The sequence below is a fragment of the Martes martes genome (assembly GCF_963455335.1).
Source record: "Martes martes genome assembly, chromosome: 3".
Taxonomy (NCBI): Eukaryota; Metazoa; Chordata; class Mammalia; order Carnivora; family Mustelidae; genus Martes; species Martes martes.
Genome location: NC_137890.1, coordinates 153,997,020 through 154,018,745, shown reverse-complemented (window position 1 = coordinate 154,018,745; position 21,726 = coordinate 153,997,020). Strand labels below are relative to the sequence as shown.

At 48.4% G+C, this 21,726-nt stretch overlaps 1 protein-coding gene across 4 annotated transcripts in view; it reads left to right on the top strand.

Annotated features, from left to right (window-relative positions):
* The window catches only part of AGAP1 (ArfGAP with GTPase domain, ankyrin repeat and PH domain 1), a gene marked incomplete at its 5' end in the record, with an annotated part of 507,381 nt that overhangs the window by 345,696 nt on the left and 139,959 nt on the right, over positions 1-21,726 (top strand). For 2 of the 4 annotated variants that reach the window (XM_080798885.1, XM_080798888.1), the window contains one exon: positions 9,701-9,859. The exons of the other annotated variants lie outside the window; for them this stretch is intronic. In XM_080798885.1, coding sequence (XP_080655011.1) covers positions 9,701-9,859 — 159 coding nt within the window. The remainder of the gene's footprint in view (positions 1-9,700; positions 9,860-21,726) is intronic. 4 annotated transcript variants of the gene reach the window in all.

The following is a 21,726-nucleotide window of genomic DNA, read 5'->3' as shown; positions in this document are numbered from 1 at the left end:
TAGTTACCACTTGTTAAGAGAACATTTGTCTTTCTGGAATATTCTGGGGAGTGGTAAAAGGCCCACATCCACACCACAGCCATGATTTCTCTATAAGAGCTGACCTCGTAGGACCAGAACAGAGGGAAAGAAGTGAGCACTTCTGAGCATAGGCCCACATGACCGCCGCAGTCTCCTCCCTGAAGGGGATAATGAATGTACTGACAGCCAGAGAAACCTGCTCTCAAAATGGATTTTGGGCAAAACACCTATTGTGTATATCATATAAAGGAGAAAGAACATTTTCAAGACAGAACTGTCATCAAATGCAGAAGAAGAAACTCAATGTTCGATGTAGTTGTTAGGAGTATAGTACCAAATTACAAAAAATAGAGGAGAAGACAGACATCTTGGGCTTTATGTGTTACAAAACATGACTGTGTGAATACTGTAATCATATTTTGTTGCTTAGATATTATTTATTTATTGGTCAGAGGAGGAGAGAGAGGGCACAAGCCTGGGGAGCTGTAGAGGGAGAGGGAGAAGCAGACTCCTTACTGAGCAGGGAGCCCAACACAGGACTCGATCCCAAGACCTTGAGATCATGACCTGAGCCAAAGGCAGATGCTTCACCGACTGAGCCCCGTAGGCATCCCTTAAAAGAAAATCCTTAGTTTTATTTTCCTTTTGTGCAATGTTACTTATACTTTGTTATCACTGCATTGCTATAAACTCGTTCACGTAGTCCATACGAGTAATGGGCAGTAGGCAGGCGAGCCCGATGTATGTACTATGTGAGTAAACACCTCAGAGTCTGTAGTAGCAGGTGTTCCTGCCTCCGATAAAAGTGGGCAAGAAAACGCGGGCATTGTTTTCACAGTGATGAGTGTGGCGCCAGAGAACTGGGAAGACATGGACTTTGTCTTTGGAGTAAATATATTTGGACTGATTGCTAAATATAATCCCTTAAAGTGAGCGCCTCCCTTCTCATATGCTTAATATTTTCATCTTGAATTGTCCCGAACACCAGATTTATATCCATCTCCAGGATGCAGTGGTGGCCTGGCCGTGGCACGTGAGCTTCTCTAGCTCCTCTTCCTTTCTGCACATCTGGTTGTACCATTCATCCACTGTTAGCACCATGTCCCAGGCCCATGGTTTCATTTCTTCTTTCCCTTTATAAATTGTGCCTCTGACGGCTTGGGCGGACCTGGTCGTAATCCTTTAGAAACTCTGGAAGACCTGGAGTGGTAGGAGTGTCGTCACGCTGTCCCAGCACTAAGCACTGCCCAGGTCCGTACAGCAGCTGCTCAGGATCCCTTCGAGAGCATGCATGTCGGCTCATGCATTGTGAGGACAACTGTAATAGCCAAATGCAGATGTGAGCAAGGGACACACGAGGAGACCCCGGCACAAGAAAGACGTAAGGATGACATTCAGACCTTTTAGATTTTAAAGGCAAACAAAATTAGCATTATTGGCATTTTAAGCTTTTAGTAAAAAATAAACTAGAGAGAAAAGGAAAACTCACCATTGGTGAAATTAACAACAGCTTATATCCGCAGAGGCTTTGCGGTTTACAAAGTGCTTTATGCAATTTGATGTTTATATTAATCAGCCACATGGGGCATATTATTGTCATCATCATTAATGTTATATCCATTTTACAAATCATGAACTGAATTGTTTTCAAGATGCCCAGGTTCCATCATCTTTTGGCCAATGGCCTCAGAAAATCAGCAATATATGCCACAAGTCAGAAAGATGTTAATACTATTGGACTGAGTAATGATTCTCCCGAGATTTTATCCTAAGGAAGAGTCTTAATAGAAGATGTCCTTTGCAGTTTTGTTTACTCTAATGAGAAATTGGAAATGAAGTTATCCAGAAGTAAGAAAATAGCAGTATGAATTGTCTGCCTTAAATCAGCAAGACGTCATATATCTAAAGTTATTATGAAGATAATGGAACAACACGTGAAGAGGGTTAGAAGCCATAAGAAAGAAGTGTAATATAAAATTACATCATTCCTGTGGCCATCACAAAGAAGAATCGATGCTCATGTTCAATAATGAGTTGATCTGTTACATGAGATTCTGGAAGTCTTCTAATTGACAGCATTCGTGCAAGGTAAGTTTTAAAGACATTTGTACAACAAGAACGATTCAGTGTTTTTTTCCTTGGACATCATAATCAGAACAAGGAGAAATCCAAACAAAATGAGCTATTTCTGCGTTTTAGGAAATAGGTGGGAACTGGTCCCAGGACTGTAGTCCTGGTTGTGGCCACACTGTTGTAGGTAGTAGCAGACACATCCACTGTGACCGCCGGGTCTGGGCTCCACACGTTCTCTCCTCTCTGGTTAGCACATATGGGCGAGGTGCACCGCGATTCCCATCTCAGTAGTGGATGTGTTGAATGCACTCTAACAAAACAAGTGTCAGTTTATAACAATGCAGAATCCCAGACGCCTACGTCTTTAAGATACTGAATGTGTCCTTGGAAAAAATCCTCTTAGCCTCAAGTCCTGGATGCCAAAAAGGAGGGCAGATTTCCAATGCAAATAGTGCAGCGAACGGCCCTGCTCATAGGCACTTAAATCATCCGTATCTCACTTTTTATGGTAGTGTTGTGAATTATATTTCTTTTTGGGTTTATAATTGGAGGACGAACAGATGGCAAAGGCCTATTTTGAAGTGGTGTGGCCATTACAGTAGCCTCGGTCGCCCTGCTCCGATTCCAGCAAACTGGCCCTCTTGCTTGTGCTCAGCGGGGGCTGTGCTCCGGAGGTCTGCAAGGCGGCCTCACACCCCAGACTCCTCTCACATCGGAGGCCAGGTAGGAATGAGAATCGACCCCCAAAACCGATCTCTGTTTCTCAGTGTGAGGCCTCCGAGGGTCAGGGAAAGCTCCTATGAATCCTATGCTGTAATTACGATTTGTTTTTAAAAAGGTATAAAATCCCACGGTAGATACCAATGTCTGCGTTGTACTGGGACCCTTGTAGACCCCTCTCTGCGTCATGCCCCCCTCACTCAAGGCACAGGAAACTTTGGGGTCTCTAACCCACTGGCAAGCACTGCTGCTCTTTTACAAGCTACTTTACCAGTAATTCAAATGCCAAATATTCCTTTTCCACTTTAAGCCTTTGAGAAGGCCAAGCTGTGTTTGTGAAGATGAACTAAAACGGAAAGTGCAGTGAGCAAAATTTTGTATTTTACAAGAAATAATTGTTGATGAACCTTTATTTGAATGCTATGAAAAGCCTTATTTCAGAGTGTATTTTTAAAAATCAGAGCAAGCTATTTTTTATGTAATAAGCCTATAGCTTAAAAGAGGCATTCTGTCTTTGATGGCATTTGGTGGATGAAAACAGTCGTGTTCAATAGAAAACCAGCATCTTTTTCATGCTCGTTTGAGATCAGTTCAGGCAACATACTGATATTCATTCAGATATAAATGCCATAGTCGCTTTGAAATGCAAATTGTTTTAAGAAAAATAGCATATGGTGGAGGTAAGTACCTTTTCAAATCAACTCTTACACTTTAGGGATATAAGTAAAGCTAAAATTATTCTTTGGGAAGAATCTGGCGCTTTTGACACATAGAAGCTGGGCTAATCAGGGCGGCCCGTAAGCATACACATATCCATATCAAGGAGATGGCGCTGAGACTCTATGGATTAGCATGGTAATGTAGCCGCCCCCTGCTAATCAAGGCCAGCAGCCAGCTGATCCGGCGATGGGGTGTTGGAGGAAGCACTCTGTCTGAGTTCAGAACGGGCCAGGTAGTCGACTGTGTATACCCCGATATTTGGGGAAAAGATACTGAGACAAACAACAAATAGGTCTTTTCGTGACTCCCTTGCTATGGAAGCAGCAGCTCTCACTGTGAAGGGCTGGGCCCCTCTTTGAGACTTCATATTAGTGCCTCCATCTCCTCTCCCCCATCCCCAACTCTGTCTCTCACACTTGCTGACCTGACCTCTGTATCCACAAACTCTTCAGATGACCCATTTTTAGCTTTTTTGGGGGGTGAGATACGTTATATCCATAGAACACACACAGAGAAAGTGCTAAGGGTGCAGGTGGCCCGTCCTCAGATTGGGAAGCAGCAGGTGGCCGCCAGCCCCCGCCTGTCCCCACTGTCCGTATACACACGCGCCTGAGGGTGGTTGCTATCCCATCGCTCACTCCTAGGACCGGTTGCTTGTGGATGGTGAACTGTTGGGTGGGGTCACAGCCATTGGTGCTCGGGTTGGTCTTCTCCACACATCCTGTCTGTGAAGTTCGTCCTGTTGTGGCCATGTCAGCATCTGTCCTTCCTGCTTGTGGTGTTCCACCGTATGGACATACCATGGGGCGCCTGTGGTGGGGAGATGTCCGTCTTTGCTGGTTCGGGGCTGTTCCGAGAACACCACTGCGAGCATTCTTGTACAGGATTTCTGGCACAAGTGTTAGGCACATCTGTGTGACTTCCATCGGACTGAGGTGAAAAGGAAAACAGGAATCTGGGGAGAGAGGCTCATATTGGACACCAGGTGAGTCAGAAGAGAGTTTGGGTAGTCCTGGGATTGCGTGAGATCCCTCTTTCCACACTTTTTTGGAGAGGGGGGGTCTCCATTTCCAAAATCTAAAATAAATCTGCAGCGTTCTGTAAAGTCTCTCCCACACCCTTCCAGGGGCTGTTCTTCCTGCCCCTCAGACCTTTCTATGGCTCCTGTATTCCTCGGCCTTGTGTTTTGGACACACATGGGCTTGTCCAGTCAGATAGACCTGAGTGTCATATCTTGGTTCTCAGCCACACGAATGAAATTCTGCAGCAAGACAGATGTGTGTTAGGATGAGTACCTGCTGGAGCCATTCAGTCTGACGCCCAGAGAGGCCCCTCTGCCTAAGCACAGCCGCTCAGAGCTGCTCTGCATTTGAGGCTGACCCCAACTACGTTGAGAATAGTGTCCGGGTCCCCTCCATGTATCTCTATGGTCTTGGTCTTCCATCCTTGACTACCAGGAATAGATCAGCTGTGGGCTTCTTTCACAGATGAGAACCCCAGATCCTCAGCCTTAATTAATAATATGTTAATGTGAAATGAATTACCATTCACTTGAAGATGTAGGCCTAGAGAACTTAGGAAATAAAGTGAGTTTAAGCTTAGCACCTCTCTTACTTGCTTTAGAGGTATTTTCGGAAGTGGTGAGAAGATCGCAGTGTGGTCACACGTAGGGCAGACTCTGCTGGGTGTGCATGCGTACAGTCTAGAAGTAGGGGCTGGTGTTGCTTGACTGGTGCCAATTCGTGACATTTTTTTCAGAAATACAGATGAAATTATGCATTAGCCTTTTTTGGATGGGGTGTGTGTGTGTGTGTGTGTGTGTGTGTGTGTGTGTGTGTAAAAGTAAGCATCAGAAATTGACATAAAATACCATAATTAGATCTGTAGAGTTATTTAAGATATTCATGAAACATTTGGGGTAACTGGTTTCTTTGACTAATGGTTTCACTCAGAGCACGTCGAAATGCCTCAGAGGGTAACCACTGGCCCAGGACTGCTCCCGCGGGGAGTGAGATGCTCCACGGGCCACAGCGAGCCACTGAGACTACTTCCATGGGGCCATGGAGCACTGTTTTGCCTCAAAGTCAAAACCTGTGTCTTTATGTGTTTACCTTTAAAGGCAAGGGCATGTCTGTGTTGGTCCCCAAGCTATATGGCAAAAACAGGATTTTTAGCCCTTCGTAATTTTTTTCTTACATCATAGTTAGTTGATCTTTTATTGTTTGATATTTAGAAAAAAATTTTTTTTTTTTATTTATTTATTTGTCAGAGAGACAGAGAGGAGCGAGAGTGAGCACAAGTAGACAGAGTGGCAGGCAGAGGCAGAGGGAGAAGCAGGTTCCCTGCCGAGCAAGGAGCCCGATGTGGGACTCGATCCCAGGACGCTGGGATCATGACCTGAGCCGAAGGCAGCTGCTTAACCAACTGAGCCACCCAGGCGTCCCGATATTTAGAAAAATTTTAACTGACATTTAAAATTGAGTATATACGAGAGATTTGCTCTCTTGGGAGAAAATCAGAAACGTTTTACTTCTGAAACAAGATTGTTCTTCAGTCAATTTTTGAAAGATTTTGTGACTCGCGGTTAGCAAAGATGAGGACTGGGCAGGCAGGTGTGTTCTCTGGCTGCCGCACTGGCCATTTGGAGAGCACAGGCACAAGCCAAATGCTGCCAGATGCTCTTCATTTTTTCAATTAATGCCAGAAACCACAGATTTTTAGAAGATCTCTCCCAGATTCTGCCTTAAAAAAGAAGTCGTCGTGTACTCAGGAAAAATGCATCTATGAGCTCAACCCAGACTCCAGGCCACAAGTCTTACCCACATTCATGTGGCCAGAACTCGGTCACGTAGTGTCTCTTGAATCCACAGTGGGGGGGTTGGTGTGGTTGCGAGGAGAGCCTCACACACTGCAGGGCCCTGAGGTCGGGCTTCCTGAAGAGCTCTGCCCACCTGCTTTGGGTCTTGCACTGAGTCAGCAGTCACACACCAGGAGCACACAGTCTTGCCGGAAGGTTCTTCACAGGTCCCAGTGGGATTCCTTGAGGATCCCCTCAGGAGCCAAACCCCAGAGCTGCTCCCCAGCAGCTTTATACGTTGAACTTGCTATGCTTCAAAGTTCGCTTGACAAACAGCTGGAAGCTTGAGGACCGGGGGACCCACTGCAGACACGTGGCCAGCTCCGTCACATGGGTTTCCTACAGTGTGTACATTTCAGGGAACTTACTCTTCTCCTTCCACAGTGGCTATTTGGCCTGGACACGAAGAGTTTGTTAACCTAAGACGAGCTCTTTGTCGGATACCCCCGTTAGGACACTGCACATGTTCCTGTCCAAGTTGAGACCAAGCGGGCTGCACTGTTGCGAGTGGATACCCTAGGGCTTCCGCTGTGTGTAGGCAGGGACAGGTGCACTTGGGAAACTCTGCCTTTCAAGGGAAGCGTGTCAGGAGGTTTTTAGGCTGGTTGTCATCTGGGAGCCACTCCCCGGAAGGGAAGCCACACTGCGGGCTTAAGTGCCATCCTGGCATCATTGGCTCAAAGACAGACAGTGAAGGTGTTTGGGTACTTGTGAGCCTTGACCTTGTGTGCCTCGGGCTGGTGTAAGAAGAGGTTTTATGGACAGAGTGCACACTTGATCACGACTTGTCACTGGTGTGATTGGGCCGCACAGGGAGGAAAGAATCATCTCCTCAACGTTTTTGCCAAACGGTAGGTGTGCCCACGGGCAGTTAGGCTTTGGGTCAGGGGGTTGCTGGCTCAGCGGTGAGGTCACAACTTGTGTGGATCTTCTCATGGTCCTCTCTGTCCTCTTTCCAGCTTTTTCTTTGCCCTACCATAAAAGTATTAGCAGTGTCCTCAGGCCCCTATCTGCCGAGAATTCATGTGATGAAAGTAGAAATGTTTTTGAGGTCTTAGGGTGGGTGGGGTTTGTCCTGAACGTGGTTCTGAGTGTAGGTGTGTGAGATGAGGATCCTCCCAGGAAAGAGCAGGCCCAGGGTCTGAAGGTATGGGCACCAGGGCGGGTGGAAGTGACACAGATATCAGTGGGGCAAGGGGAGGGGTGCCCCAGCAAGTCTCAGGGACAGACAGCCCCAGGTGACTGTCCATCTCATCCCTCTCCCATATCTGCTCCCCACTGGTTGAGCCCAATAGGAAGCTAGTGGTTGCAGCCTAAATGGGTGCCCTCCTAGGAGAGCAGGGCAGAAAAAAGGGATTGTGGGAAGGTGGCCAGCAGAGACCTATATGGACATAGGCTGCAGGGGGAGACCCACACTGCGCTGCCCAATGGGAACACCTCATCCGCCCCCCCAGATGGTGCCCTGCTGTGGGTCTGAGCCCCGAAGGAGCATGTGGTCTGTCCCTGATTGCCACCCCCACTGACCATGAGCTGCTCCTCTGTGTCTGAGCTGCCAGACGCCCGGCCCTTCTCCCCAGTCTGCCATGGGGATTGGCCCCCGAGTGGGTGCAGGAATCCTAGCCAGCAGCGTCAATCACGATGTGTGCTTACAGGATTGGAGGGCCTGAGTTGGCCCAAAAATCAGCACCTCCATGGTAGGAGGGAAATGGCTAAACTGGCTCAGACCCTGCAGCCAGACAGGGACCCAAGAGCGGGCTCCTGACCTACAGTCCTGCGTGCTGCCTGAGAGCACCTTTGACAGCAGGCGTCTGAGGTGGCAAAGAGCTCCAGTTGTTGGTATCGTGTTCATAGTGATTTCTGGGTATCTGAGCTTCAGCAGGTGCCCCCAGGATGTCATGTGCGCCCACGTTTCCAGAGGAGCGTCTGAAACAGCAGGAGGTAGGGCAGGGCCTGGGAGTCTGCATTCCTAACCAGCTCCTGGCCGAGCACTGGTCTGAGAACCGCACTCAGGAGGGTCTGGGTCCGCCCATGCTCCAGGTCCTGAGATGTTGCTTTCAGCTTTCTTCTGGAAGTGGGTAGAGCAGCCTGGGAATAGTTTTCCTCTGTGACATTCAGAGTGTGCCCGGTTCAGATAATAGCATGAAATCGGTATCCCATTTTAAGGTAGAAATATATTTTTTGAAGCATCTCATCTCTGTGGACCACTTGTTTGTTGCATGGCTCACGTAGGCATTTCAGTAAATGATCTTGGGATCACAGTCCAGTCGGTTGTCGGTAGCAGAGCCCCAGTTCCCACCTCTTGATGGCTCACCGGGACCACCAGAGTTCTGTAGGAAATGTGCCTTCTCTCCAGCCCCAGCCCTAGGCCTTCGGAATCAAAATACAAATATTTTGAAGCCTCTGTTTTTTAAAAGTTCCATGGGCAGTTCTGGTAATTGGCCAGATTTGGGAACTACGAACCTGGTCTATGCACTTAAAATCTTGTGCTATGAGAGCCTTCTATTAAAACAATTTGAACTTGATTGGTTCTAAACTAAAATAAGCAGGAAAGTCTAAAACAAAACAAACCTGATCTCTCTGAAGATCTGCATCCAACACATGAATTTACTCACAGACGGTAGGATGGCCGCACTTTAGAGAAAGGCACTGAGTCATGATTTTGAGTTTATAGTTGATATGACCAGGGGATCACTCGTTCTGATGTTGAGCTCCTGATTGCTATCATCCCACACACAATGGGACCGTTCCATCACCGCCCCATGTGCTGAGCAGCGGCGAAGGCTGTCTTTCTTTCCTCTGCTGGGCCTCTTCGGGGTAAGAGTGAGCTAACCTGGGTTAAGAGTGCATGTCCTCCAATGTCTTGTCTAGGAACTTCGATTCATGTTGACCATAAAATAGAGCTTCACTGTGAAAGTTGGCTGCCATTTGTGGTCACTTTCCCTTCCATCAATACGTGGACACAGTGGGGGCTCCTGTAGGGTTCGTCTTGCTGGGACTGAGGCTTTCCCCAAAAGTGGGTCTTCTGTCTTCACCTCTGCCCCACCTAGAGATATGTCGCGTCGGCATCTTTGTGTTTAGGATTGTGTTGCGTGGTTAGGTTCCTTGGCAGTGCGCCAGCAGGCTCCCTACGATCTGCTCCACCCTTGTTTTCCTCTTGAATATTGTTCTGTAGGATGCGTCCATCTTTCATGTAGGCAGGACGCCAGCTGCTCTCGGTACCAAGCAACCACATGGGCATCTCGACTGACTCGTGCTGGCTTCTGGGGTCTGCAGTCCGAGGTGGTGTTCACCTGACTTGTTTATTCCTAGGGAATGTCACTAGTGCATCTGGGTCTCAGATGGCCAGCGGCATCAGCCTGGGCTCCTTCGGCAGCCGGCCGGACGGCATGCAGCAGCGCTCCTACTCTGTCTCCAGTGCCGACCAGTGGAGTGAGGCTACGGTCATTGCAAACTCAGCCATCAGCAGTGGTAAGAGAGGGCGCAGCCCCCCGGACCTGCGCCCCCCTCACGGTCCTCGGTGTGAGCCAGGGGCCGGATGTGGCTCCCTGGCCGTCCGCGCTCACTCTGTGTGCAGGCCCTATGGGGCAGCTTCTTGAGCCGGGCGCGTGTCACCTTTCATCTGCAGAGCATTTGGTCCTTGACAAAGGTTTCATTCACATCCTCCCATGTGGTCCTATCAGGGAGGAGCAGATTGCCTGCCAGGTTTGGAAAGCGAGGCTGCACACACACGGTCCCGTGACAAGGAGGCGAGAAATAATCATAGCCAGTGTCCCAGTCACAGTTTCCCGTGAGACCCCACACCCATACTTCGAGTAGCGCTCCTCATGTTCCATTGTCAGGCGTGGGGTGTGTTTGCTTTTTTCATCAAAGGAAAACACAGAATTCATTCTCCTTATTAGTTTTCCAAAATTCCTGATGCACCTTCTAAATTTGGAGAGTTCCCTGTCACCTCTTTTTTTCTGATGAGTGTGGGCAGCCTTTTGGGAGATGCATGTGGACGTCAGAAGCCGCCCTGATGTCTGGGCGGAATCGTGACTGATGTGCTATCAAGGCCGCCTGGCTTTGCAGCAGTGCGCTTTGCCTGTGGCGTTCTGTCTACAGCCCGCTCACCGGTATTTAACGGAATTCCCACTGTTGTATGTCGTCTATCAGACAGGGGTTTAAAGTAATTTTAGCATAATTTGTTCTAATTAAAAGATTCAGCATCAGGTCTTCCCTGTAGACCCACCAGCTGCTGCAGCAGGACGTTTGGTGTGGGTAAACATCGTCCTTATTTCTAGTTGCTTCCATCTCTCTGGCTGACCCTGCCAAGTGAGGGCTTGCAGTAAGGACAGCTCCGGACTGGTTGCAGAGAAGTGGAGTCCATCAAGGCCGCACCCAGGGATGCCATGACAGTGCGTGTCTGGAAGGGCGGGTGGCATGGCGTGTGTGAACAGAGCATGGCCCCTGTGCCCGGCACGCACCCGCCTCTGGGGCCCCTTCCCCACCCAGAGGTGGATGCTTTGGCAACCGGTGTCCCCTTCCGCCTCGTTAGGGCTTTACGCCCATTGTCTCAGGTCCTGCGATGCCCAAGGACCCCAGGAAAGCAGGTTCTGACTCACTGAGACAAAGCACCTGGAGTTTAGTCCCTTGGAAAATGACATCTGAGTATTCACCTCTGTCGCCTGCCCTGGAAGGGCCTGTGCTGGGTCAGCACCTGAACCCCCCGCGCAGCGGCCACAAGCCTGTCTGGTCCAAAGCATGGGTGTGCTTCCCTCCTTGTGTGGTTTGGGTGTGAACACAGCACCTGGTCCGGGGTGGCCTCTGTCGCCGAGTGTCTGCTGCTGTCATTACGGTGAGCAAGCAGTTCACATAATTACTGCATCATCAAGGTGCTCTTTCAGTATCGCTGGCCAGCCACGGTTGGCCTGTGGCCGCCTTTCTGCGCAGATGTTTCCGGAGCCTGCTGTGCACACTGCCTTGGTCCCTCCTGGTCAAGCGGGGGCCTTCTAGAACTTTCCTCCTCCCACTGCACTGTGGATCCACCACCATGGCCTGAGGAGGGCAACAGCATTGGAGTTCTCCTTATGTGCTATGGGAATTATATTTGGGAAGAAGGGGGGAACAAAAGAGCAGGTTCTTAAGAAAGACCTTACCCCCAATCTTTGCCTCCCCTCTACTCAGAATGTTTTATAGGGGCGCCTGGGTGGCTCAGTGGGTTAAGCGTCTGACTTTTGATCTCATCTTAGGTCTTGTTCTCAGGCTCATGAGTGCCAGCCCTGCATTGGGCTCCATGCTGGGGGTGGAGTCTACTTTAAAAAAAAGAATATTTTCTAGAAAAGGCATGGGAAGTGGCATATTCGTCTAAATCTGTTCTGTGTAAGCCTTCCTGCTGCACACTTATCTCTTTGATAAAGACTGACCGACCCCCCACCCCACCCCTCTTTGCGCCCAGCTAGGCATGTGTGCCACAGGCACTCCCCAGCACCAGAGTTTGGGACTCTCTTATTTCCAGACCATCAGTTTGGTTGGAAGTGGCATTGCACAGAAAGAGATGGCATTGGTCTCTACACACACATTTATAAAGTTCCTGTAAGAGATGGTGCTTGCCTACATACAAATGGTGTTTTTATATTTACAAAGTGATTTCTCATCTGTTGACACCCTTGAGTGTCCATTCTTCGTGTAGCACGCTCGGTAAAACTCATTAGACTCCCTGACGCCACAGGGCCTGAGCCCCGAACATGACACACGAGGAGCTCCAGTCCCGCCCTTTGTCAGCCCTGTGCCATGGGACACAGAGAACCTGTGGGAAAGCCTGGGCTGAGATTGTGCAGGTAGTTGAAGGATGGACAGTCCATCAAGGAAAACTGAAAGAGAATCCAACTTGAGCAATGCTTACAGACTCGAATGGGGGGTTTTTTGGTGCCAAACCACAAGAGGAAGTTATTATAAGCGTAGGGGCAATTTGGACAAGGGCTCAGGGAGAAGGAAAAAGGGAAATGCAACCACCAGGGAGTGGACGTGACATGAAGGGGCTATTGGGAGCGTGCAAGGGGAGATGGGTGCAGACTGGACAAGAAGAGGTCAGAATGGCATCATTAATTAGCATCTTAATTTTAAGGCTTAGAGCTGGCATCACTTATATAGCAAAGATCTGGAAAGGCAGCAGAGCACTGCACAGAAGGAGGATTCTTGCAGTTTTCCTCGATCCTTCCTGATTCTTTTATTTTCTGAGGGTTGATGGCATGTCACAACCAACATACAGTTGAAAAGGGAAACAACAGTGGTAATGATAATGAGAGCTGATATTTATGGAGGTCTTCATGTGGCTGATCTCATTTGATCTTCAGGAAGTAGACACTGATGTTAGCTCCACTTGGTGGGTAGGGAGATGTGGGACCATATTGCTTGTCCAAAGTCACCCTCTGGGAGGGGCTGGGGTGCAAACCTGAGAACATGTCGGTATTCTTGAGATGTACTTCCCAGACGAACAGCAGCAGTCACCGCCCCTGGAAGTTGGTTACAGGTGCACATTCCTAGTCTCTTCCCAGACCCACTGACTCCGAGGCTCAGGGCTGAGCCCCAGCAACCTGTGTGTTAACAAACCCTACATGGAACGGTGTCGCATGCTGACGTTTGAGAACCATGGCTCTGGGATCAGGCAGTGCCTGGGAGTTCGCTAGAAATGCAGCCACCCAGGCTCCGCCAAGACCTGCCCGGTGGGAGCCTCATGTTCCTGGGATCCCTGGGTACTCTGGTCCACCTGGGCATTAAAAAGCCCTGTCCCCACCTGCGGTGAGAGTAACATCCTGGCTTCTTGCTGCTTAGCACCACCCCTGCCGTCCATGATCCATCAGGTCCCCAAACCCAGAGCAATTTTTAATGAACATCAGGGCATCAGGTCTGACAGGCAACTTCCAAGAAAACGTGTTTATGAATGGATTTCCAGACCTCAACTTGAGCATCAACATTCCCTGCCGTGTTGGAAAATAATCACCAAAGAAACAAACATGATTAAGAGCTTTCTGACATGCTTTTTTCTTTTCAAGTTGCAGTTGATACAAATCCCACTCTCTTTTTTTTAATCATTTTATTCCCCCCTGCCCGGGCCAGGTATCTGGTTTGGATGTCAGAATCATAAAAGCTTACACAGTGCTAGCAGCAGGGACAGGGGAAGCTAAGCTGCTTTTGAATCCAAATGCCCCTGAATTGGTGAATTTGCCTTCCCATTGTCATACACTTTATTATAAAACGTAATAATAACAACATCAGGACTCAATTTTTCTCTGCCCCCTCGTCCACAACTAAATTAAGACTTTGGCTCCAGATAACTTCTGAAAGGCTCCCCCTCTGTATGCACAGGTACCCTGAGGGGTTTCTCTCTTTTAAGCAGCTGTGAGCAACTCCTAATTAGATAGATTACTTTGTAGTGTGCAAAACTACAAAACAGGAGGTTCTGGTTAAATTAAGGGGGGAGGAGAAGAAGAATCCATTCTGTGAAATGGAATGCCCCACTGCTTTATGACTATTACTGTTGTAAGGTTTTACATTAAGTACCTGAGGTTTAAAATTAAATGTCTAATATAATTTGGCGTTGCTAACATGAGACCCGCATCTGCCCTTAGAGGAAATCCAGACAGCTCAGTTCGGGGTTTCAAATTGCTGTCTGCTGGCTCTCGAGCAGCACAGAGGATTGGGTCCCTCTTCGGCGAAGCGCCACATGCTGCTTGGCATAATTTTTTAAATGCAGAAACATATTCATCTTCAGCTTCGGCATTGGAAGAGGCTGTTCCCGTAGTACATGAAAAATTAATTTTTTTACATTTTTCCTCACTCTCCTAAGTGTTTGACAGAAGTAATTTTTGCAGCAAGAGGGAATAAAAACTGGTGGCTGTAAATTCCTGTCCTGCAACCTCTTGTGTAGATTCTTTATGGACCCAGAATTGATCTACATGTCAGACCCTGTTGTGGTTTAAACTGTTTATCACCGTAATGGCAGCAGTGAGCCTGTGAACACCAACTTATAATCCTGGGTGAAAGAAATTGTTGTTTGCAGTCAATGAAGGGGCAGCTTAGCTTTATTGATAGATTCAGGACAATTATCTCTGCAACAACTATTGGCTGAGAGTTTTCGTGAGTCTTATCAGGAGCCTGTGATTTTTTTTTTTATTAATCATTTTCTTTATAGGTCATTTTCTCTAGAAGCCTTATCCTAGAGTTTGCATTACTGAGGGTGTAGCAGGGGACACCAGGGGGTCGTTTGTACACACTTTCTTGTCATATCTTGCTCTGAGGCTAAATGCATTTCGAGATGCATCACACACCTATGCCAGTGGACCCCCCGCGTGTGTGTCTGAGTGTGTTCCTGAGTTTGGCAGCAAGCCAGGCAGGCCTGCCACCCCGTCTCTCACCAGTGCCAGCCTTGGGTCTCAACTGTTGGTGTCGCCGCGGCAGCCCTGCCTCCCACCCCTCGGCTGTCAGGTTGTTCTGCTGGCTGTACCCCTCCCCCCACTCCGATTGCTCCGTTCCAACAGTTCATCTTTGCTGCCCTGGCTGGCCATCACTGTGAATACTGCATTGCTTTCAGTGACTCTAAAGCATTTCTCTTCGACCCTTCGTCAGCCTGCCTCTACGCCCGGCCAGCAGGCAGCCTCGTCATTGTGCACACACTGCACTCAGCTTTCTTCGTGAAAGTGCATATGTGTGTGCATGTGCGCTTGTGCATCTCCTTCCAACAGTTTAATCCTGCGTCCTCCTATTGGAATCTACCAGAATCTGCTATTGGACCACTGATCCTGAATCTGAAGCCTTTAAGCTTTTTAAACCTTTAAATAGTTTGAACTGTTTTGTTTTTTTTTTGCATGGCTGTTTTAATGATAGAGGCTAGACACACACATTTCAGCCCTGCTGGTTGTGTGTCCCACACTTCCCTCTGTCTTTCCCTTCCCAGGGGGCTGGTCCAGGGATGGTCAGAGAGGGTGCTGGGACTGGGTGCCGGGATGTTTACAGTCTGAGCACTTTTTTCCTCTCCTTGGATAGTATGCTGACAATTTTGGCGTGTCGCCAGCAGGTGGTGGTAGTGTGACACAGCCGCTCCAACCACGAGACTTCATTTGTAGGAGGATTTTTGTGAGGGAGGAAAGGAGAAGGTTAAGGTGGGGACTGCCTTTGTAGTCAGCGGCCTCTCTGTATCCAGAGCTTGACATCTAATGTTCATTTTCTGAGAATCACTGTTGCTATTTGATAACTGAGGTTCAAAAAGGCTGAGAAACCCAAGACTCTTAATAATTAGCCAAAATTCAAACCCAGGTCTTTCTGATGCAGAAGCTTACAGTTTCCCCCTTTCCCATTTTTTTAAAGGGAACATGAATGCTTAATATTAAAACATTGTATCGTGAAAGTTGTTTATCTTTATAAAGCTTGCTTTTAAAGAAAATAACGTTTTCCCTTCTCTGGTTTCTCCTGAACTTTTCCCTTTATCATCAGTTCCTCCCCGATCCTGGCTGGCATTCAAAAACCATTCCCTGGGGTTTGTCATCAACCTTCAGCTCAGCGCAGTGTTAAAGGGCCCGTGGGCTCTCATCTCTCAAAGCTGGACACCCCGTCTCAGCGGCTGAGGTCTGCTCCCCTCATTGGGCTGGTCGGCCTAATTAAAGGGATGACCCCAGTTCCCTCTGTGCTCAGAGCCTGCTTTCCTTTCTCTGCATGTGGCCAAGGAGAAAGCAGAAGCTTCCTGGGGTAACTGGCCACAGGGGGGGAAAGGTGTATTTTTTTTTCTCCTCTCAATCAAAACGCTGTTACTTTGTACTTTATCTCCTTAGTTCCTTCCTGCCAGCTATTTCTAGCAGCAGGTGCTGACCAGAGAAAACACTGCCCCCAATATCAGAACAGGGAGCCGTGGATTTCATGCTTGAAGGCCAGCAGCTCTCATTTTGCCTAGCAGAAGTCTAGAAATCATTTTAAACGGATGGCAGAGAGGGATACTGTTGTCAGTTGCTGTTAATACCTGCCGCGAGTCTCTTAGCCCTCTCTGGCCCTCAGTATCTTCTTCTGGACCACTGGTTCTCAACGAGGGGTAATTTTTCCCCTCTCCCCATACCCTGGGGATATTTGGCCATGTCTGGAGACATTTGGGGTTGTCACAGCTAAGGGTCAGAGGGGTGTGCTTCTGATTTCTAGTAGCAGAGAAGCTGCTAAATTCAGCACCACAGGATAGCCCCCCCATCCCAAGAAGTGATCCCACCCAAAAATGTCATTAATACCAAGGTTGACAAATCCTAATCTAGACAAGACAACTTCAGGTCTCTGGTCCTTTCTTCCAGCCATCAGTCCCTCGTGAATTAAATAATCCTCCCTGGAGAGATGGAAGCTTGCCTGCCTCCTTTCTGGAGGGAATTCCTGCAGCCAGCCCCAGGAAGTGTCTCGTCCCTTTAACTTTGAGACTTTGAGCTTACCTCCAGGCAGAAGACGGAGGTTGTCACTTCTACTCAGTCTTGCTGCCCTCACCAGCTCTGATGTTCCCTGGCATCCAGCAAACACTTGCTGCTTGCTGGGCATAAGGGCCCCCCAAGATGAGGACCTAGAATGATCCCCACGCAGCTGGGCTGGACTGCGGGGAAGGGAAGGCCCCAGCAAGCATAGGATGGCCTTGGCTGTTGGCAGTCCTGTGTGCCGCCTGTGTGAGGATGTGTGGACAACATCGCAGGCATCACACTGGTACCCCTCCGATCTAGAAACCACAAAATGAAACAGGGCTGATGGCCCAAATTCAGGTTCAGTGAGCCGACTGTACAGGGCTGCAGTGGGGCGATCAGCCCTAGATGGTGCTCACTGACATAGCTTTGTCCTGAGAGAATGGGAGGCCTTGGACCACGTTCTGTGCTCACCTCCCCTCAGGTTCTGTCGTGGGGCCCCCTTTCCAGAAACCTACATTAGATAGGGACTGAGAAATGGGAGAATGGGAACCTCACAAACCTGGCTGCACATCTTAGGCTTCAGGATGCTTTTTAGAAATCCCAGTTCCCAGGTTTGAGGGCTGGCACCACGGTTCCTCTGGCCAGGGCTGAACCTGAGCACCAGAATGTTCCCCAGGTGTTTCGAACGTGCATCCAAGGTTGAGATCCACTCCTCAAGGGGGTTGTGAACAGTGTGCATGAACCATGGCTCTGATGAGAAACATGAGCCTTATTCTGTAGATGAGCCTGTTGATCTCGGGGCACTGACTCCACAGTGCGGGAAGGATTGTTGTGACAGTTTTGACACAAATAGCATCAGGTAACCCGACACAGCATACTTCGAAATGATTGGCTCCAACTTTTTCTTCTTGCATCTTCTACTTTCTTATTCACCTGATGACTCTCTTTTACTTTTACCAAGGAAATAGGGGGAGGTGCTCACTCACTCCCCATGCTCAGACTCACCCCTGCTGCACCTGCCGCAGCTCCATGCTCAGGCCCATCCCCGCTTTACCTACAGTGCCCACGGCTGCTCTGCTTCCTGCTTGCACAAGGGACGAGCTGTCCCTGTCCTTGGCCAGCGTCCTCCCTTCCACCTCTGTACCCATCAGTTCTGCACGTCCAAATGACTCTGTTCCTAGGTTCATCCTGTCTCCTTCCTGTGCCCCCGGCTCTCCCCAGTCATCAGATCCTGCCTAGGAGCCTGCACACCTGCCCTGACAGCTCTCCTCCTGGTGCTGGCCACGGCCCTCAGCAGCTCCCAGACCTTGGTCTGCTCTCCTTCTGAGCACACTTGCCCAGGACAGCTTTCCATACTCCCTGTCCCCAGTTACTCCCCGGCCACTTTCTCTCTGACCTGTCCCGGTCGTCCTCTGTCCCAGCCCTTCTGAAACACTGTTCTCACCCGTGGCCAGACCTTCCCCCTGCCAACTCCTTGGTTCCCTTCATAATCTCCTTGCTGGAAGCTCTTTTCTTGGCTTCCCCCATGACGCATTCTCTGCGTTTTCCTGCTGTTTTCTTGGCTGTGTCTCAGAATCATCACCTTCTCTTTCAGACCTCAGATCCTTGATGTTGCTCCAAACATAGTCTTCTCTCCTCACCTTATGCCCCCCCCCCGTCCCCCGAGTGGTCCTGTCCATCTCTCTAGACACGGAGGCACCCGAGTTCTTACACCCCGCTGGACCACGCTCTCTTCCATTGAGCACGTGTAATCAGCCACCTACTTGAAGGGCTGTTGACCCGATCACACTTAGCATTTCCAAAGGAGACTTCAGTCTGCCGTCCACCATCTCATCCTCCCAGGAGCTCAGGCCACACACAGTTTCTCGTACCCTTACCTCACTGAATCAACTCGTATGGCTGGTTCTTTGCACTCTCCTCCTGAGTGCACACCTGGCTGCCCGCCAAGCTGCCTCTCTTGCCCATGGTTCCCACTACAGCTCTGCCTTGTCAGCCCTGTTTCTTCCCCCACCGTGTGTTGTTGATTCCAAGAGGTTGGCCAGACTCATCTTCTAAAAAAACAAACATGAATCAGCTTGCCACGCCCCCCACATGACACTGCGGTGGCTTCCCCTCTGCGCATGGGCTGTGTTCCTGATGTTTTATTTCTGGCTGACAAGGCCCCAGCTGGTCTGGCCCCTGATGTTTCTTTATCCCATGTCCCACCTGCCCCTCCCGTCTCCTTGTCCTTGGCTCCTGTCCGCTGCTCTGCTCAGAGCTGGGTGAGCTTCTGTGTGTCCGCATCACCCCCAGTGGCTCCTCTGTTTCCCCTCCAAGCCTGCCCAGACTGCCTTCTCCTCTTGGCTTTCTTGGGACCTAGCTTACACCGTGTGCCTGCCTCTTTGTCTCCCTGCCCCAGCCACTTTCTGGCCAGTCACTGTGTGGGATTGTGTGAAGTCATCCCTTCTTGTTTTCTTGTTTGTCTTCTCTTGCAAGAAAGTAACTACACAAGGAGAGAGTCTTCAGAGTCTTACTGTCTCCATCCTTGAGTGCCAGAGGCCATGCCCTGCATGCCGTCCCAGTGTCTTCTCCCCAGACTGCTGGTCTCGCTCATGATCCTTGAATGAGCACACGTGGACAGGCACCAGAACACGCCAGGAAAGAACACGCCCCATGCAATGCGGCAGCATGATGGGCTGGCTGGTTAAGGCCTCTGCCCATCCCATGATAAAATTCATTGAGTTTTAAAGATTTCTCTTCTTAAACAAAATGCTTGGCATGGTGCTCCAAAAACTATTTACTAGCAGAACTGGTGCCCCTCAGCTAGGACAGAGTATATTGCCAGGACTTAGCCATGTGCCAGCAGGGGACGTTCACAGCGGGCTGTCGGAAGCACGTTGTGCATGTTTTCAGAGTTAGTTACCGGTTAGAGTTTACAACTGAGTTTCCTGCCTTTAATTATCTCAACCCTTTCTGGAATCACAAGCAGAGTCAGTACTAAATTAAGGAGGAATAATCTAGATTAGGTGTACTTCACAGCAATTATTAAATTTTCTATTTAATTTCATGTATTTCACAAATACTTATTGACCACTTACATTGCTCCAGCTGCTTCCCCTCCCCTGGTGGGAGATCAGGGATCCACACAAAATTCCTGGTCTGTGGAGGGGAAGGGAAAAGAGATGGGGTATCGTTGAGTGAACACATTGAAATAGGCTTTGTCAAGTGGTGAGAAGTAGATTGGGGGTAGAGGGTGGCTAAGACATGCATGTTTGGTTCCGAAATCAGGTCTGCAGTAAATATGTAAATTATTAAGTATTTTTCCAACAGAAACTGTGAAAGCAAATTACGCATTCGTTCATTCATTCTTTCAGCAAATACACAACAAGCACTTTACCATGTGGGGCAGTGCCCTATTTGTATTTGGAGGTGGCCCCAAGGAAGGCAGATTGATTCATTGGACCTTAAATGCTGGTAAGAACCAGTAGGCTGGAGGACGTGTGTGCACCCAGTGCAGAAGGAAGAGTGTGTGCAAAGGCAAAAGCGGTACAAGGCATCATGGAGCACTGTTGAATGACAAAGGGGAAGAGCGGGGTATGAGGCATTGAGGTTGGAAGGAGAGTTCAAGTTCTGTCATGAAGGATAAGTCAAGAATCCTAGAAGGTTTGGCATTGACCCTGAGCAGCTGGGCGCCCCTGTGGTTTTCAGGAGGAGAGTGATGTGACTTTACAAGCTGCCTGTCTAGCCAGCATGGGTCCTCATCTCACATATGGAGAGGTTGGGCAGAGGTGTGCTAGGAGAGGGGACACCCAAGTCCAGGCAGGTCACGATTCTCCAGGAAGTCTAGAAGTCTCTGCCGGAATTGACACTGAGACTTGCACTTCTCATCCCCTGGGTATTTTTAGTAACATCATTTCACATTGGCCTCAACTCTGTAACAATGTGTTGTTAAAATTTTAAAGCTTCCTAAAATTTCTGTGAAATTATTTAGTGTTTTAATATTTTTGTTGATTGGTCCCTGCTGTTTTAGTTGCCAACTTTCAGTTTTAGGGTTTTGTTTTTAAAGATAGAATCATTTACTACCCCAGTATCCAATCATCTATAGATAGAGCAGTATAAAAAGATTAGTCAAATATATATGCTGTTACTCCAAATAGAAAGAAAACTTTCAGTGATCTTTTGTTTGCCACATTAAAACATCTGATTTTCTAACACTGTATATTTTTAAGCAGTCTAGGACTGTTTTTCATGGTTTTTTTTATCACCCTTGAGCCAGGAAAATATTTATTTTGTATTTCTGTGTTTTGCTCAGGTTCTCATCCTATGAATCAGTTAGTTTAAGAAACGTCAGTGATACTGTCTTCCTGGTGACTTTGTTCATTATTAGAATAAAATTTGATCAGATCTTTTTCAGTGTCTTCCATGTTCCTTACTGTAGAATGTATAAGGACATGCAAAAATGGAAAGACCTAAAAGGGCTTTAAACATTTTAGGTACCAAGAAGAAAAAAAGGAGTGGAAGTAAGAGTGGAGGAGTGACTACAAAAATATAAGTAATTGTGAGTTGTTTGGAAGGAGATGGATCAGGTAGATAGAGTGGATGGCTGGATGGATGGATGGACGGACGGACGGACAGACGGATGGACAGATGGACTGGTGGGCAAGTGGGTGGGTAGATGGTTGAGATAGGTAGACAGGGTGATGATAGATAGATAGAGGCATAGAGAGATAGATAGATAGAGGATAGACTGAGTGGAAAGGTGGAAGGATGAGATGAGTAGGTAGTAAGTAGGGAGATAGATGGTAGATAGGTAGATGATAGATACAGTTGGCCGCTGTGTAGTGGTTGATCAGTGCCATCCTCAAACCCTCTGTATTTCCACCTTTAGGTTTTGTATATTGCTGTGGTTTTCATTCTTAAACTTCTTTTCAATGAATATATATCTTTTGTTACATCTTT